An 18,088-nucleotide genomic window follows, 5' to 3' on the forward strand; every position below is an offset into this window, starting at 1 on the left:
TATAGAATTAGTGTAATGAAATGATTGCTTTCTAAACATTGCATGTCATAATCCCTCTATGTTTTAATATAAGGTTGAATATTTATTAGCAATTTTGACATCGCTGATAGTTACTCAACTGTAATGTTGCCAATTGTCATTCATATAAACAAATGACTTTCATAGCATTGGTATGGTTTGTCAACATTTGATGGTAATTCACAAAAATGCACCAGTAAAAGCCTAAAAATGCTTGTTTTTTTTTTTAAAGGCTTTCATTTTTACTATATTCTGCAAGTAAGATTTATCATGTTACAGTTATGAGCTGATTATTTGATGTCTGCGTCTCGATAAATTATTCCTGGCTTTCTACTTATGTGCAGTATGTGTGGTTTATTGCAGAGAGTAAAGCTGAGAAGAGTTCCAGTACACATGTTCATGCAGGGGCTGTACACATGGCTAGTCGGGGTATATAAGGGTTTTTTTGTACCCAGTCCCTAGTGTCTTGGCATTACTTTTATTATGTCTGCAGTACTTGTGTAGATGAAATGCTGCAACACATTCTTTTACTATTGTAGCCTCAACCAGCCTTTTTATTTTTTTAAAAAGAAAAGGCAATTACCATCATAAAAATTCCTTACTGGGGAACTTTCCATATTGCGTTATCATTCCACGAGTCTAATAATAGTGGAATATAAAGAAAAAAATGTTCAATACTAAAATATCTAAAAAAGACTTTTGAGGTCTCTGTAATTGAGAAACACTAAAAGTCTGGAGTAGGTGAAATAAGGGGTTTTTTAGACTCCTGGTACATGTTAGAGATTTAAAAATCACTTCTGAGCTAAAGATAATTTGCAAATCACATGCACCATCACCAATGTGTAAACACAGTTAGAGAACTCTCAGTCTGTTATCTGTGGGGAGAATGCTAATGCCTGTAATTGGTCATTGCCTGACTCTTATGTATTGCTATTCCGATAGCTCTATCTGCCTGAAAGCTAATTCTGTGTTTTCTGTGAAATCTTGCAGTGGTGTTATCAGGGAGATTGTGTTGCTTTTGGCACCTGGCCCCAGAGCGTAGATGGGGGCTGGGGTGCCTGGTCCCTCTGGGGAGAGTGCAGCAGGACCTGCGGGGGAGGCGTCTCCTCATCCCTAAGACACTGTGACAGTCCAGCGTAAGTAGCTAAAGTAAGCCGGAGCCAACAAAAAGACACAGTTGGAAATGATTCAAAGCTGTGGTTTCACATGTTATCTGTAAAAACGTTTCACTCGCGAGCCAAGCGCTTGTCTTCGGAACAAGCACTAGGCACAGGAAAGTGGAGGAGCCTTGTTAGACAGGCTTTCTTTTTCTTCCTTGCCCCTTAGTATGTAACTAAAAATAAAAGAAAGTGAAAAAAGAAAAGTATTGTGTATTTATCCCAGGTATAGCCAGACTTCTTAATCTGCTAATAATCAGATTTCCTCCTCCAAAAACTACTGAATTATGGATGAATCCAGGTCTGGTCTTAGCTACATTACCATTATTCCCAGGAAACCTAAGGTCTTTTCACATGTCACATAAAATTATTACTGCTACATTAGTATTAAAAGGACCAATGAGAGCACTTCAAGGGTTGAAATGCCTTGATTCACATCACAAATCACAATGAAAAGAATACTTGTCCATGTGTTAAAATAGTTTCCATTCACATGCCCCCGTTAATCATCTTCCAGAGTTGCCACCACTTTTGTTCCCGTGACTGTTTTATGCAGGTCAGACTGCCCCTCTCCCACCGTCTTTTTCTCCAGCCAGAGTCCCCCTGGCGGGAGGCCAGCCCCAACGCTGTTCTTTGCCCATTACAGGTGGACTGTCCCTCTACTTGGTCCGTCCTGTCCTTCTGGAGATGAAACTGCTGCTTAGCAGCTGCAGGTCAAGGGCTCCCACTTTTATCGAGAGCTCAGGTTGAGGGCCTTCTTTCCTGACAAATATTTTCGTGCAGAATGACGTTATGATATCATTTCTGCTTTCCCTCACCCCATTCTGGAGTAAAAGATGGTCTATTTTTATTTTTTTTCTTATTTTAACTTCAAGCTTTGTGCAGTGGCAGTATCGTGGCCAATGAGGTTTATTTGAGGTGTGATTATTGCTCATTGAAAGCTTCTTTTAACTCAGGATCCCCCTCCTTGGTTCCTCTCTCTAAATGTCTCTTTCTTCTCTTTTTTAGTTTGATATTGTTTCCCTTGATATTAATTAGTTCTGTGTTTTCGTTCTCCCACTCTATTGATTTTTACCCTCCTACTGAACTGAGCTTGCTCACTGTCACCGCCCTCCCCCCACCCCCGGACATCAGTCATGCTACTACCGCTCCCACTACCTAGTTTTTCCCACCATCCCATTTCTCCCCAATTGATTCAGGCCAGGCCATCGCTTTTCCTCGCCTAGAGTCAGCATTCACTGGCATTCACAATTGTAACTATCCTGTTGATTCCAGTGCGCCAAAGTTATAATTTAGAAATGGCCCTTTTAAAACAAGTACAGAATAAGTAACCTAAGTTCAACTGTAGGCTACTGTAAATAATAACCAAAATTATAAAACTCTGTAATAATAAATAATATACCCAGATATTTAAGAGAATGACCAGACCTCTTTTAAAAGAACAAGTTAGTCTTCAAAAATATTATTCAAATAATAACATATGGCTTTCCCTAATGTCAAATGCTTTAAAAGTAATTTATGGAAATCAAATATTTGACATCTTAAATTTTTAAAATTTTAGTATTATATAAAGTATTTATATAGTGCAAACCCATCTGATATATAGGTTTAATTTTTTAAAGCCATATATTTGAAATAATAAAAATTCATTTCTGCATTATTTACTTTGAATGGAAGCTATTTCCAGAGGGTTATTTAATGTCTTCTCCTATTTCTACTTTGGAAAAAAAAGCAAACTTTTCATTTCCAACTTGGTGAACATATATATACCATCCAATTATGGGTTTTGTTGAATATGATTTAAATGGCTTTTTATTATCAATAATTGAATTTTAAACTCAAACTAATCACCTGTATACTGTGATAATTAGAAAACACATTGATTTAATTGCATTTTCGTAATGTAAATCATGACAATTAGGAGTCTTGTAAAGTTACTCCTAGTAAATTGCCTTAATTTTAACATTCAACAATCATAATCATTATTACTAACAATCACCAGCATGATTATTTTAACAACTAATTCAATGTCAAATTTCGTATTTTCTTAAAGTAAATGTTAATGTGTTTTCATCAAGCAATATTTGTACTTTTCAATGTGGATAGTATGTTATATTCACACATTAAATAAAATGTGTTTTCAGACCTTCAGGAGGAGGAAAATATTGCCTTGGGGAAAGGAGACGGTATCGCTCTTGTAACACAGATGTAAGTAAAAACAAACTCTGCCGTTAAAAATTAGTTTACATTTCCCCCAAAGCAGGGACATTTTTAAAAGTTGTATGCTATTTGATCAGAAGTCCACACATGTGATGGTCATGAATTTTTGAAGTGGTTGATAATGAAGGGAACTAGTCTCAGGTCCAGCGCTTCCATGGACAGGAGTTAAGAGGATGCTCCAGCACTAGGAGAAAACACACTCTCCACCAACACAAATCAAGAGAAAGCCACACCCCCGAACTGCCCTGCTCCCCTAAACACTCAAACTTTACCGTCGTTTTCTTTCTTGAGTCCACCAAGATTATGCTCTTTGTCCTATTTTGTGTTTGCTACTGCAAGAAGCCTCAGATTCATTTATGCTATCCAATTCCGTAAAGCTCTGCACACCCTCTTCTCTTTCCTCTCCCTGCCCAGCTGCTGAGACTACTCTCTGCCCTCAGGAATTCATGGTCCATCATCAACAAAATCCCTGATGTCTCTGCATTTTCCTTCCCTTCACATTCTCCTGATGGAAACTGGCACTCCTCTGAAGATACTGCTTCCTCTGTAGCTCTTTAAAGTTGGGAGCCTGTGGTTTCTCCCTTAGCTCTTGAAAGACTGGGCCTGAACGTGGACTGTCTTTTATCTCATTACTACTTCCGGATAATCCTCCCTCCTGCCTAAAATCCACAGCTTTTACAGCAGTTCCATGTCATCAAGACTCTACTCATGATCTTTATTCTCACGCTCTTCATTCCTTCACCTGTCTTAAGTCTTGGATATTCCATGAGTATGTAGGTAATTTTTCCAACATCTTCTCTTCTGCATTTTGCCATAAGTATGCAAACCTGTTGTTATTTCCCCTGTCTTGAGAAAACAAATAGCCAGCCAGTTATTTTTCCATGTCTTATCTTCTTCTTCAACACAGTTCCTCAAAAATGTTGTCTATAGTGTATCTAATTCCTCTTCTCCTTTTCTCCTAAAATTATTCCTCCCAGGTTTTTGCCTCCAGCATTCTACTAAAAATGTTTCTGTCACATCACGGATGACTTTCATACTGCTAAATCCAGTAGTCGATTCTGAAGGGATTGTGTTTCTCTTCCTTGATCCTCACTAGACTTCCACGACACTATAATGTTTTCGTTGCTCTTTTGCTTACTACTTCTTTCTCCTTCCCCTTTGCTGGATTCTACTCTTTTCTCTGACCTCTTTTTTTTTAATGGAATTTATTGGGCTGATATTGGTTAATAAAATTATATAGGTTTCAGGCGTACCATTCTATATTACATCATCTGTATATCATGTGTGTGTTCCCCACCCCAAGTCAAGTCTCCTCTATCACCACCTACTTCCCTTTGCCCTCTTCTCTCTGCCCCCACCCCACACCTTTCCCTCTGGTTATCAGCATACTGTTGTCTGTGTCTATGAGGGGTTTTTAGGTTTTTTTCCCTTACTCCCTTCACCTTTTTACACAGCCCCACAATCTCTCTCCTCTCTGACAGCCATCAGTCTGTTTCTATTTTATTAGTTCATTTTGTTCATTAGTTGCCACATATGAGTGAAATCATATGTCGCTTGTGTTAGAGTACCCAGGACTCAGCCCTTGGCCTTCTTCTCTGCCCTACTAATACTCATTTCCTTGTGATCTCATCAATTCTCATTGCTTTTGATACCATTCATATGTGATTTGACCCCCAGATTTATATTTTCATCTGACTTCTTCCTTGGATACTACATTCATATCTTCTTATTGACTAGACTTTTAATAGATATCTAATATTCAACACATCCTCATGTTATTTCTAAAACATTTTCACAAACCTGTTCTCCCAACAGTTTTTCCCATCTCAGATGTCAACTCTGTATGGCTCAAGCTCCGAACTCTTGAGTTATTTTTTATTCCTTTCTCTGTCTCACAGCCTACACATCCAATTCTTCAGCAAATTGCATTGCCTTTCCCTTCAAAATATATCACCGACCTGACCACTTCTCACTGCCGCCACTGCTACCTCTTTCACTGGGTTGCTCTAAATGGCTTTTCCAGTGCATTTCCTCGTGCTACTCTTGCTCCCTACATTTCTCAATATAAGAGTCAAAGAGAACCAAATTATATCCTTTACTCAAAGCCCTTCTGTGACTCTCCATTCTTACTTAAATCTAAAGTCCTTGCAAAGTCCTGCAAGGCATACACAGTTTGTCCCTACATTACTTTTCTGAACTCTTAACTATTTTCTCCTCATTCATTCTGCTTCAGCCACATGGACCTCCTTCCTTGCACATGCCATTAATGTCCTTAACTTAGAGACTTTACATCTTTTCCCTTTACCTTATATGCTCATCTCCAAAATATCTGCATGTCCAACTCTCTTACCTTTACCTAACTGTCCCCTTCTCAATGAGGTATAGGTAGAATACCATACTTAAAATTGTAACCCACCCTGCTTCCTTCAACTCTGGTACTCCTAATCTTCCTTACTCTGTTCTGTTTCCCCGCTACCATCCTTCTACACACTCTATAGCTTATGTATCATATTTAATCCTGGTAAATTTGCATCTTGAAGTAAGTAAATTAGCTTCCATTACAATGACCTTTTCAAATTACTGGTATTTTTTTCATTTGTTCAACAAATAATTGAGTGTGTAGTGAATATCAGACTGTGATAGAGTGGAAAAAGAATCTCTGCCCTAAAGGATCTTACAATTTCCTGTGAAATCATACATGCAGAAAATTACAATACAGAGATGATATGATATGATGATATGATATGGTATGATATGATATAATGAGATATGTGCTAAGTATGTATGAGATGCTATAAAAGCAAATAGAGTTGGCACATGGCCTAAGTAGGGATTTAGGATTTACTTCCCATAGGAAGCTAAAAATCTGAAGGGCAAGTAGGAGCTGGCCAGACAAGAAGAAAGTGACAAGGGCATGTGAGGCAGAAGGAAAATTAAGTGCAAGGCGTGGAGGTTAAAGAGCACAATCTTTGTCCTGAGACATGAAGAAACCATCGAAAGATTTAGATTTGTGCTTTAGATGAGAATAGATTGGAGAAAGCCAAGATTAAAGCGAAACAACAATCTAATCATGGAGAATTTAAGGGTAGCGGGGTAACTTTTTTAGAAGTTAGGTCCTTAATTTTGTCCTCTCTTAGCTAACCCCTCTGAAGGGCTGAGCCATGAGTTGTATGTTAGGAATGGCAGTGGAGTCTAAAGAGGGCTAAGAGGGACAAAATTAAGGACCTAACTTCTAAAAAAGTTACAAAAAGTTGAAGAATCAGTGTTGTAGGAAAAGCAGGGTGAGGGAGATAGCAGATGAGGGGATCAGAGAATGGAATGGGTTAGAGTTGAAGCTGTGAGAAGTGAGACTGTCCTCAGTGATGTAGGATCTGGAGTGTGGCCATGGTAGTGCTTGCCTGACCTTGAGCAGAGGCAAAGGAATTCGAGGAATGCCAGGGCTGGGGAGTTTGGAAAGTCTTCCCTGGGGATGTTGAAGTCACCCAGCATGACGCTAGAACTGGGAGTATATTGTGGGTCTGAACCAGGTATCAGACTTTTTAATAAATGAGGGGAAATGACCACCATGAGATTTGTAGGAAGCAGTGGTGAAGCCAGATAGTTACTTTGATGAGTAACATGAATGTCAAAAGAATAGCAGTTTTCTACAAGGGCAGAAGAATTGAGTACTTACTATAATATACATTAGACTGTGTTAGGTAGGAATGAGATCGCCAAACTCACCTCTGAATTTCTATCTCAATTGCTATTGTTATACAATCACAGGGATGGGCACTCACTTTGGACCCAACAATACAAGCACTATATAGTGTGAATAATGTACGACAGGTAACAGAATAAGGGGAAAAACATGCCAGGTGTCTTAGGCTTGTTTAATGAACTATGTTTTAGATGTTCAAATTGTAGAGCTTGTTATTGGTGGGTTGAAATTTCTCTTTACTACCTTTGTTTTCTGTTTCAGCTTTTAGAAAATGATAAGGAGATACAGTTAACATGACTATATCATGAATATAAAAATAATTTTTCCCCACTATTCTAAACATTACTAGTTCAGAATTTGAGGCAATTCATTTGCCATAATGAACTTTACTCTCATGCTATCCAAGTTAATATAGCTGTCTGAGCATAATTGTGTAAGTTGTATAAAATACAATCTAATGTGTGAAAATTTAAACTTTCAAAACACATAATCTAGGCTAGCACTATCAAGAGAACTTTCTTCAATAATAGAAATATTCTGCACATGCACTGCCCAATGTGGTAGCCACTAGCCAAATTAACCACTGAGCTCCTGAAATGTGGCTAGTGCAACTAAAGAATATAATTTTTAAGTTTAATGAATTGAGATTTGAATAGCCACATGTGGTTAGTGGCAACTCTATTGGACAGTACACAGCTACTGCTAGACAGCCTAGGTATGCAGTAGAAAAATTACTGTTACAAAGAAATTTGTAAATATTATATATAAAATTCTCAAATTAGGCAATCCTAGTTCATTTTAGAAACCAATGCAGGAGACTTCCATGTTTGCTAATGACAGATTAGGTTATTCTGACTGAATTTTTTAAAACCTTGCTGAATGAGATTTATTTTTTAATCATTGTGAAGTCAACAAAGAGCTGACAAGATAATGAAACAAATGTCTAAAGGTGAAATTCTTTGAGAAAGGGGAATTCAGAAATGTAAGTGGAGCATCAGAGCACCTCAGGTACTCCTGTGCTGGTAATACTCAGAGATAGACACAAATTGCTCTAGTGTCTCTTTCTTGAGTACTATATGCAGAAAGTTCTTCCCAGAGCTCCCCTCTGCTCTCTTAGCTAACTTCCTTCATGTTCTATTGGCCAGGAGGCCACATGCCTATGCTTAAACTAGTCACGGGCAAAAGGAACGAGATTACCATAATTGGTTTAGACTAATCCGGATATGCTGTGTTAGGGTTAAGGTCACTTTCCCTGAGAGGTAGGTTCCTGAGCAAAAATCAGAATTCTCTTAGCAAGAAAGTGAAGGGTAATAGATGCGAGTTATGCCGCAGGGGTCTGTGTCAGACTTCGTTTCTGTCTTTGCAGTTACCCACCCTTTGAGCAGGATGGATTCCCAGGTCCCTGGTGGATACCTGAGACTACGGATAGTCCCCCGCCCATACATACATACCTGTAGTAAAGTTTAACTTATCAGTTAGGCACAGTAAGAGACTAACAATAGTAAATAATAATAGAACAGTTATAAAAAAAACACTGCAAAAAAGTTATGTGAATGTGGTCTCTCTCCTTCTCAAAATACCTTACTGTCTGGTACTCACCTTTCTTCTTGTGATGCTGTGAGATGAGGCATTGGACAAAGGGATGAAGTTGGATGGTATGAGACTTCACCACGCTAATCAGAATAGAATTTAAATTTAAAGGCAATTTAAAGGCAACTTTAAAACTTATGAACTGTTTATTTCTGGAATTTTGCACTTACTATTTTCAGACTGCAGTTGACATCGGGTAACTGAAACCGTGGAAAAGGGGGACGGCTATACTGTTCGAGGCAGCAGCCGCAGCAGTTGCTGCTGCTAACACTTACTGAGCACTTAGTGCCTATCAAATCTATTATTTTAACTCTATTTTCTTTTCATACCGAGAGTTCGCCTCGGTAGCAACTTGGCTTGGTAAGACATTTTTAATTTCCTTTTTTTTTCCAGTATAAATCTAGAAAAACTGTGAGAATTTAAAGTTTTGGTGTAATCTGTTCTGTCACAACCTTGTTTCTGCAACATAAATTAACTCACAAATGATTGAATTATTTTGTTCCATGAATCATTTTGTTCCACATTTTGTGCCACTAAGCAGTACACCAGCTGAAGTTGAACTTCACTGATACAGCCACGCCGAGGAGAACTGTGCTGGACATGATGCCCATGCGTCCCACGCTCTCCCTTTTGCTCAGTCTGCCACACACTCGGTGGTACCAGGCCTCGTGTTTTTCGGCCTGTCCTTTGTGCATCGGCCTCTTGTCCTTACGATCCAGCAACCTTAACCCTTCTTTATTAACTTTTTCACCTTTTTTTATTCACAGATAAAATTCTGTGTTTACTCCAGGATTTCTTTGTTAGGAATTTGCCGTGGATTTTTTAAATTATGCTAGTGTTTTCTTAGAATTCTTAATTATTTTCATTAGTGTTCTTTTGGCTGGCTGTAATGCTATTGTCCCCTTAGGTGCTTGTTATTTTTGGTGTGCAGTTTTGCACAGAGAGATTTTTAAGACATGTGTCTGTCCTATTAGAACAGAAACTTATATTTGAAAAATATACTCTCAAAGTTTCTATTTATGTAGACTACACTAGAGGGTAGAGAATTTAATGATAAATCATAAGGGTGATTGATTGGAGTTAACGTAGAGTGATACAAGCAAGACTTCCGAGTTTCCAGTTAACGTGGGATGGGTGCTAGTGTAAGAACATTATAGAACTATTGTGTTTGTATCCTTTCGGTTAACTTTTGTATTCTTTTCTGAAGATACAGTGCTTTACATGTTCTCTTATTCTCGAATGCCTGGGTGTCTGTTATGGATTACTTTAATGGGTTCAACGAAGTATACTGGTCTTTTTATCAGATCAGCCTCCTGCCTTAGTGTATGTTTTACATGATTGAATACCATGCACATCATATTTAGTGACTCTGTGAATAAGATCTGAGAGAAAATTTTCCAATTAGTTAAAATCAGTTTAGCACTCAAGAACTAGAAAACAATTCATAAGCATTTTTGGCTTGATCATTTGTGATCTAAGAGCTTTTCTTGAGATTTAAATAAAGGTATTAATATACTATAAAGGGTATAAATTCATATTTCACTTGTTTTTTTATTTGCATATCTCTATATTTTATTCACATATATCTGTATTCTGTCATACATGTGATTTCATATCCTAATTAAGAATTTCTACCCTAAATGAAGTCTCTTAATGCATGATTTTAAAATAATTGCATAATATTCCAATATATGCATATTTTAGGGTTTTTTCCTTTTTTAATTCAATTTATTGGAGTGACACTGGATAACCCAATTTTATCGGTTTCAGGTGTACAATTCTTCAGATGTACACATCATCCATATCTTGTATTGTGTGTTCACCACCCCAAATCATGTCTCTGTTCACCACTGTTTATTACCCCCGTACCCTTCTCTGCCTCCTTCTACCCTCTGCCTCTTCCCTGTCAATTCTTGTACTCCAAATCAAACCTCCCAGTATAAAGGAAACATTCAAATGATTGTGGAAGAATTTTCAAATTAGTGCTCAGGATGAGATGATGCCAGGTGGCCAAACAGCAGAACCTCCAGGGCTCTTCACTTAGTGACGGGGATCTTTGAGGTTTGCCCTGTGCTTTCTGATTTGTGCCTTCCTGGATTTGATCAGTCCTACTTGCATTCCTTTGAAGATCTTGCAACCCATTTCACATAGGCTATCAGTTTAACATGTAGTAAACAGTCTTGACCTTCTCATTTCTGTGATTGACCAGCTGGTGTTATAGATTACTGCTTAGTTTTCACATTTTTACATATAATAACAATTATTATTACTTGTTTGAACTCTCTGATTAGAGCTGAGTTAGCTTCATTAAAATCACAACTGAAAATTAGAACAAATTAGAAAATCATAGGGAAAGAAAAATAATATCAACCTGGGGTGAATACCTTAAATATGTGCCACAGGGTCCTTCCACTTACTAAAGATGGGCCACAGATTTTGCCCTGAGGTTTTTAAAGACTCAAGTAAGAAAGCAGACATTCTTGGTTTTAAAATTCATAATGTCTAGTAGCTATGACAAAAGGCGAAATAGCCACAAGGGAACACTTTACTAGTTCAAAGCTTTGATACTTCTCCTATATGGACCCCTACACTGTGGCAAATCAGATCGAGTCATACAAGGCTGACAGCACTGTTTTTGCTTAGGTTAGAGGAGAAGTTAGAACCTAGAACTAACGTAGGCTGAGCAAAAGTGGCTCGTACAAAAAGGTAGCCACTCCCTGGCTACCACAGTACCACTGCCTGGTACCACTGCCCTGTGCGGTTCTCACCACAGACATTTGAAGGGTATAGGAGGGGTAGGAGTAAAAGAGTGAGTGATCCCATTCGTTCCGGTCCCACTTACCCCACTTTCAAAGAAGGAGATCCACAGAGATAAAAGAGCCAACATATAAAGAAAAATAACTTAATGCTAAAGATTTTAAAGTAGATTAGAAATTAGATTAGAAGTATATATGTATCAATGTTTATATATATGTATACATATAATAACTATTTTAAATAGGATTTATAGCTGTTATGAACACCTTACTTCATAACTTTATTTTCTGTAAAAAGTAAAAATATGGCTATCTTAAGTTTATAAGCCAAATTTTTTAAAAGATTTTATTTATTTATTTTCAGAAAGAAGGGAAGTGAGGGAGAAAGGGAGAGAAACATCATGTGTGGTTATCTCTTGTACACCCCCAAATGGTGACCTGGCCCACAACCCAGGCTTGTGCTCTGACTGGGAATTGAACCGGCAGCCCTTTGGTTCACAGACCAGCACTAAATCCACCGAGCTACACCAGCCAGGGCAATAAGCCAAATTTTATATCAAAACCTAAAGAAGAGATATTAGTTATCATGAAAAGGACTTTTCTGCATTTCTGGAAAGAATTTCCTAGTGTTATTTAGGTGTTTTCCAAGACCAAGAAAACCTATGTTTTTTTCCTGTTTGGTATTACTTGTGCTTTGCGTGTCTGATGATAATGTATTTAACTAGGATAGAGCTTCTGGTGAAAGCCTAAGTTCCACTTTGGCTAAGGTAGGAAGTCATATTATTCTGCATCTTAAACATTTCATTTCCTTCCTTTTTCTATGCCTCAAAACTGTACAAAAATGTGGAGTCGAAGTGGGTTTTCCAGATCATCTGTGGTCTGTTGCAGCATTTAAGCCTAGATTGTATGGTACCTGGGTTTTTTCTCTGTCAGCTGTGCTGGAAGGGCAGGTTACTCTGCACTTCTTGTGCTCTCCAATGCATTGCTGAAGGTCAGTCAGTAAGTTGTGTGATCGTCTCGGTTGTGGTGCACAGAAGAAGCATGGCCTATATCTGGAGGTAGGATTGTAGTGAAAAAAGTGTTGGCTTTGGATACAAATTGACTCAGATTTAAAGCCTGCCTGTAACACTTGTCGCTGTTTGATGTATCTAGTGCTATTCCTGATACTTAAATCTGTACTCAACACAGAAAAGCTATTATGACACACATTTATGTTCTTATAGATTAAAAAAAGGACTTTCATGCATTAAATCTTGAAATACTTTTTATAAAGAGGAAGGACAAGTATTTTTTAATTCAGGAACAGGCTAGTGCCATGAAGGAGATTCGGTAAGGTATAGAATTTCTGAGTCCTGGTTCAGAGCCCTTAGAACAGATAGAGAGCTCTTGGGAGGTAAATGGGGCAAGGTAAGCTTCTCTCTGAGTTTGGCTACCTTTGACGTCCACTTACTTGCGATCTAACCTTATCCTGCATTGGAACCGCACAGCTGAGGGCATTCTGAAACCACCAGCCTTGCCCCCAGGGAGAGGCGTGGGGTAAGTGATCCACTGACTAACAATTTATCACCGTTTCCCAGGTTATGATTAGAAAACAACTATATGTCAGTCGCTTTATTCTAACAAATATTGTACACAACATGATATTGTATGTATGGCAAAAAAAGTAACAGGACCAGTGTCATTACTCTTCTTTAGTTTAATATGAATTTTATCAAGCTTTGCAAATAAGGACTAGCTTTTAAGCACAGAAAAGATCGTGCTTGCTTATTTTGTTCTTAAAAGAGACGTTTAAAAAATTACAAAGTGAAGCTCATTTCTTAACATATTTACAGGCTTAGGGGAAAAGGTTACGCTATGGATAGATGGCATTTTAATTAAATTCAGACTCTAGGAGGCACGTTAGAAATAACTTTAATTTTGAAAAAACTTGCATATTAGATTATCGCATCTAATATATCAGCTAGATTCAAGTTCGTCTGGACAGTGTAGGCAGATCAGGATTTTGTTTCTCTTTAAAAGTACAGTGAAACTACAAAAAATCAGAAACTATGCAGGGGACAAAAGATAAGAAGGTTGTATCAAAACTGGGGTTGCAATGAGTTACTATTTGCATTGAACACAAAATTTAACCTTGGAAATGCCCCTGTGAATTACTTTAATGCGATAATCAATCAGACAGTACCTGCTAACTAGGAAATCAGGAATTTTGTTGGCAACTTACACAAGAGGGTGTAGGAGCAAGGCCTTTTTAAACTGGTGTCGCAGTTTTTGTGTAATTTTGAGAAAGATGCCTGCCTGTGTGAGCAAACAGAGCCATGTCCCTTCTTCACAGTCCAATGTCAAGTGCACGACTTGCTCAGCAGAGCAAGGGTTGGAATCCAGGCTCTACCTATGTCTTCCCAATTTGCTAAAAATATGGTTGCTGTCATGAAGAGGAAGAAGAGAATTAAATTTGGGGATTGTTGAAGGTTAGTCTAGTGTAATAGTGAAGAAGTAAAAGTGCCTTTGGTGTGAAAGTAAGAAAGGAAAAGAAGCAGAGGTGAGAAAGTCACACAGGAGGTAGAACCAAACGCCAATGTTGCTCAGTTTGCAGTTTTCCCCGAGTTGTAGGAATACTCATGTTGCCGCCCTACCCATATCCTCCAGGGGGAGGAGAGGGAGAGGGAAAAAAGTTTTCCTTCTCAACCTGCTTCTCACTCTTTATCACCTGTAAGAGTACTGTCTTTTCAGAATTTTCCTCATTTGAAAAACATATAGGGATATATTTCTCTTAAAGTTATGGGCATTTGGGGTGGGTCTTGCAAATGAAAAGAAAGAAGGCACAAAGGGATTCCTGGGCTTGCCAGGGTCACCCTATTCTTTAGGACAAAACAAGGATTGGGAGCCCAGTATTAATACACCACTGGGAAGTTCGTCAGCAGAAGCTGAGATTTCTTCTATAGCTACTTTTATGTCCCCAGTGAATTACTCTTTTTTAGACTTATCTATCCTAAAAAGCATTAAGTCAAAAGGAGATGCTTTTAAACTATCAGTGAAATTGGAAACATAAAATAGTCAATAGAAGATGCTAACTTAATACACATCTCTGAAAACAGGTGGTCATAAAAATGATAATATTAAATTTTTTTATTTCTTTGAAAACACCAAGATTAAAAGATGCTGAGGCCTGCAGCTTTGCTCTCTGGATTTATGTGGGGCCCTGCTGGTTGCTTTTTAAAAGGAGAGGATGCTTGATTAGTGTTAGCACTAGGAGGCTGAAAACCTGTCAGTCTTCACATAAAAAACGTGTTGCTTATGCCCATTGTTCTCTGTTAGGATTTCAGTGTAGTGTCAGCATTTATAATCCCTAAATAATTTAAACAGCATTACTCCTTAAACTCTCCACTCTTCCTAAACACCCCCCCAATATAGTCTATGCGATTTTTTTTCGTAAGAAATTAACCCCTCTTTGATCAGTCTCATTTTTTGGAACCAGCATATCTGATTCCTACTGAGCTTATTTCTAATGAGCACAGACTCAGCACATTCACTGAAGGCAACACTGGAATCAGGGAGCCGAACACTGGCTGATACACTCTAAAACCAGAGACGCACGGATCGGGTCGCCAGGTCTACCCCGGTTCCCTTAGAACCCTTCCGTCCTCCGTGCCATTCTGTGAACTTCCTAAACACACTCTTGTCTCTGGGCCTGTGCATTTACTGTTACCTGGAACACTGTTTTCGCAGATGTGTATGTACATAAGTCACTCTCTCAGTATTTTTTTAAAGTCTGCTTAAGTGACAGCTTATCCTGGGGAATTTCTCTGACCATACTGTTTAAAACAGCGTCCCTCCACCTCACTATCAAGTGATTCCCTTAACCTGCTTGTTTTTCTTCTTTCTCGTCTCCACTACAGTGCACTCCACGAAAGCAGAGATCTAATCTGTTTTGTCTGTTGCCTTCTCTCCAGAGCCTAGATCACATGTATAAGCAGTGATATATACGAGTATTTGCTGCACAATATGAAGACATTTAAGGCCAGTATCTTGGTGCCTTGTTTTAAGAGGGCTCATGATGAGTTATAATGTGCCTTTAGGAAAGCCATCAAGGTCTAGGTACCTTTTAGTTAGGGGTGAGATTTGCTCAGTGTGGATCCCAAAGAGAGGAGCAATACCACTGGGTTGTAGGAAGACAGATTTTAGCTGAAAGTAGGAAGAACCTGATAATTGCAGTTGTCTGAAAAGTACCTGAGCTTTCTGTAGATGTTTATTGAGATTTGTGACCACTTTGGGGATAATTGTAGAGGACATTTAAGCACAGTGTGCAAATTATATTATATTACTTCTAACATCAGTTCTTAAAAGTGTATGATTTGTTATTGACTCAAAAGTTGGTTGAGTTTGGTTCTTCCACAGAATGCTGCCAGACGGATGTATCTATTGTGTTAACACCTAAATCAGGATTGGCAAATTCTGCCTCCTGGGTCAGATTCTGCCCATCACCTCTGTTTGTACATTAAACTTTATTGGAACACAGCCCTGACCATTTACATATTGTCAGTGGCCTTTTTCACATTATAATGGCACAATTGAGTAGTCACAGTGGACACCATATAGAACACAAAACCTGAAATAGTTACTGTATTGCCCTTTTCAGAAAAAGTTTTCTACACTCTATACTTTTAACCAACAAACTGTGAAATTTAACATATGAAAATGTATCTGTATTCAACCTTCCAGTTTCTCCTCCTCCTCCTCCTTCTTCTTCATTATTGATTATTGTATCATTAAAGATCCAACCATAATAATATAAATCACTCTAAATATTTAGATAGACAGTGACCAGAGAGGAGAGGGGAGGGAATTTCAGGAGAAATAGGGGAGGGATTTAGAGGAACATATATAAAGGATACATGGACAACAACTGAGAAGGGTGGAAATGAGAGGGAGGGGGGAACACAGGGGTGGGATGGAATGGGAGTAATAGAAAACTGTACTTGAAAAATAATTAAATAAAAAAATGGAAAAAATTAAATATTTAGACAGAGGGAATTTAATGCAAAGAATTGGTTACATGTGATGGAAGAGGCTTGCAAGACCATAGATCAGGGTCAGCAGGAAGAGGCCAATGAGACCCAGGTGGGAGGGGTTTTATCAGGGTCCAGAGGCTGGACTCACACAGCAGAAACTGGAAGCATAGGAGGTGGTGGAGGTGAGGGGCTTCTGTTGGATGAAGTTGGAGCCACAAGAAAGATCTGCTTCTGCCTAAGATGCTCCCTGAAGTCGCCAGGAAATAAGAGAAAAATCCTGGCGTCTCCCACTAGTGCCTTTCATTGCCTAATCCAGCCAGAAGCAGGCTGACACAGACGCCTAGAGAATGGCGCTTACAGAGTTGTTCCCCTGGAAAATGGAGCAGAGCAGGAGGAAGGTGAGGGATGAGTCTAAGGGTACGTGGCCTGAGACCAGCATAGCTGCTGGTAGTCACTGAGCTACCATATGCCAGGTACAGGGCTAAACATTTCACATGAATCTTCACTGAAGAGGTACATCTTAGTATTATGCCCAGTTTATAGATGAGGCTTGGAAAATGAAGTCTATTTCTCAAGGCCATGCATTAAACAAAGGCCAAGTTAGAACTGAATGCAGATCTGTCTTAAACTCCAAAATTGTTATTTTATAAGAATTGGGCTCTCATTCTACAAATGAGAAAAAGGAAGTTATTTGGAGAAGATAAGAAACTTGCTGCAGGAAATGAACAGGCTAGGTCTATAGCCCGAGTAGTTACTTACTTCCATTGGGTTTTTGTATAGCTTAACCAAGCTGAAGCCTCACACTGTTGTTAGAGCACTTTGGGTCTGCTGGAGGCTTCCCTCGGGAGGGAGGTCTCCTGCACCCTGAAACTATTACTAAGCAAACCTTTCTGTACCCAGTTTATTCTGTTATGAAGTGGGAATATTAATTACAACAACCTCATAAGAGTGTTGACAGACATCAAAGAAATAGTACATCTTAAGGCCTCTGAGCAGTGTGCCACGGAGCAGGTACTTACAAAATGCTTGGCAAGTGCTAAGTTGCTGTTGTCATTGTTAACATTTTTATTATGCTGACCCTTGGAGTGGTTGTCACAAGAAAAGACTAGATCAGAAATTTAATGAAATGTTATCCAAGTGCTTCATGAAAAAGTAATATCCTCCTATTGGACCTTTTATTCTCTTAGGAGCATCATTACAAGCTAGTTAATGATAGGATTTTTGTTGTTAAGTGAATGATGGCCCTCGTGATACCTTAGTTTGTTAACCTGAGGCTTTATTATGGACTCTTGCTTTGCTGTGAACTATCACCTCCTCTTACGCTCCTGCAGAACAGCCTTTCCCCCACTGTTCCCGGCATTCGACCTTCTGCCTCCTGTCCCCAAGGCTTGAGCTGGCTTTATTCTTAACAGTTCCCTCCTCCCCAAAGTCATTTCTCTTAACCAGCTCAATGCCTATAATTTCTTACAATGTTACAAACATTAAGTATTTATAGTACTTTTGTTATAATTATAATACTCAAGATCTGCTGTCAGAGGAGATGTTTCCCTGACTAATCACAGGAAGCACTGATCGTTCGCCTTTACGCAGCATCTATGGGCAACCTGGGACACGCCAGCATAGGCTCACTGCCCAAAA

At 38.7% G+C, this 18,088-nt stretch overlaps 1 protein-coding gene and 1 pseudogene across 1 annotated transcript in view; both read left to right on the forward strand.

Annotated features, from left to right (window-relative positions):
- ADAMTS6 (ADAM metallopeptidase with thrombospondin type 1 motif 6) overlaps positions 1-18,088 on the forward strand; it is a 250,909-nt gene that overhangs the window by 153,216 nt on the left and 79,605 nt on the right. The window contains exons 13-14 of the mRNA XM_037062866.1: positions 1,009-1,154; positions 3,320-3,383. Coding sequence (XP_036918761.1) covers positions 1,009-1,154; positions 3,320-3,383 — 210 coding nt within the window. The remainder of the gene's footprint in view (positions 1-1,008; positions 1,155-3,319; positions 3,384-18,088) is intronic.
- On the forward strand, positions 2,049-2,131 carry LOC118998909 (uncharacterized; annotated as a pseudogene).

This window comes from Sturnira hondurensis, unplaced genomic scaffold (genome assembly GCF_014824575.4).
Source record: "Sturnira hondurensis isolate 20B ecotype Veracruz unplaced genomic scaffold, ASM1482457v3 Scaffold0014384, whole genome shotgun sequence".
NCBI lineage: Eukaryota > Metazoa > Chordata > Mammalia > Chiroptera > Phyllostomidae > Sturnira > Sturnira hondurensis.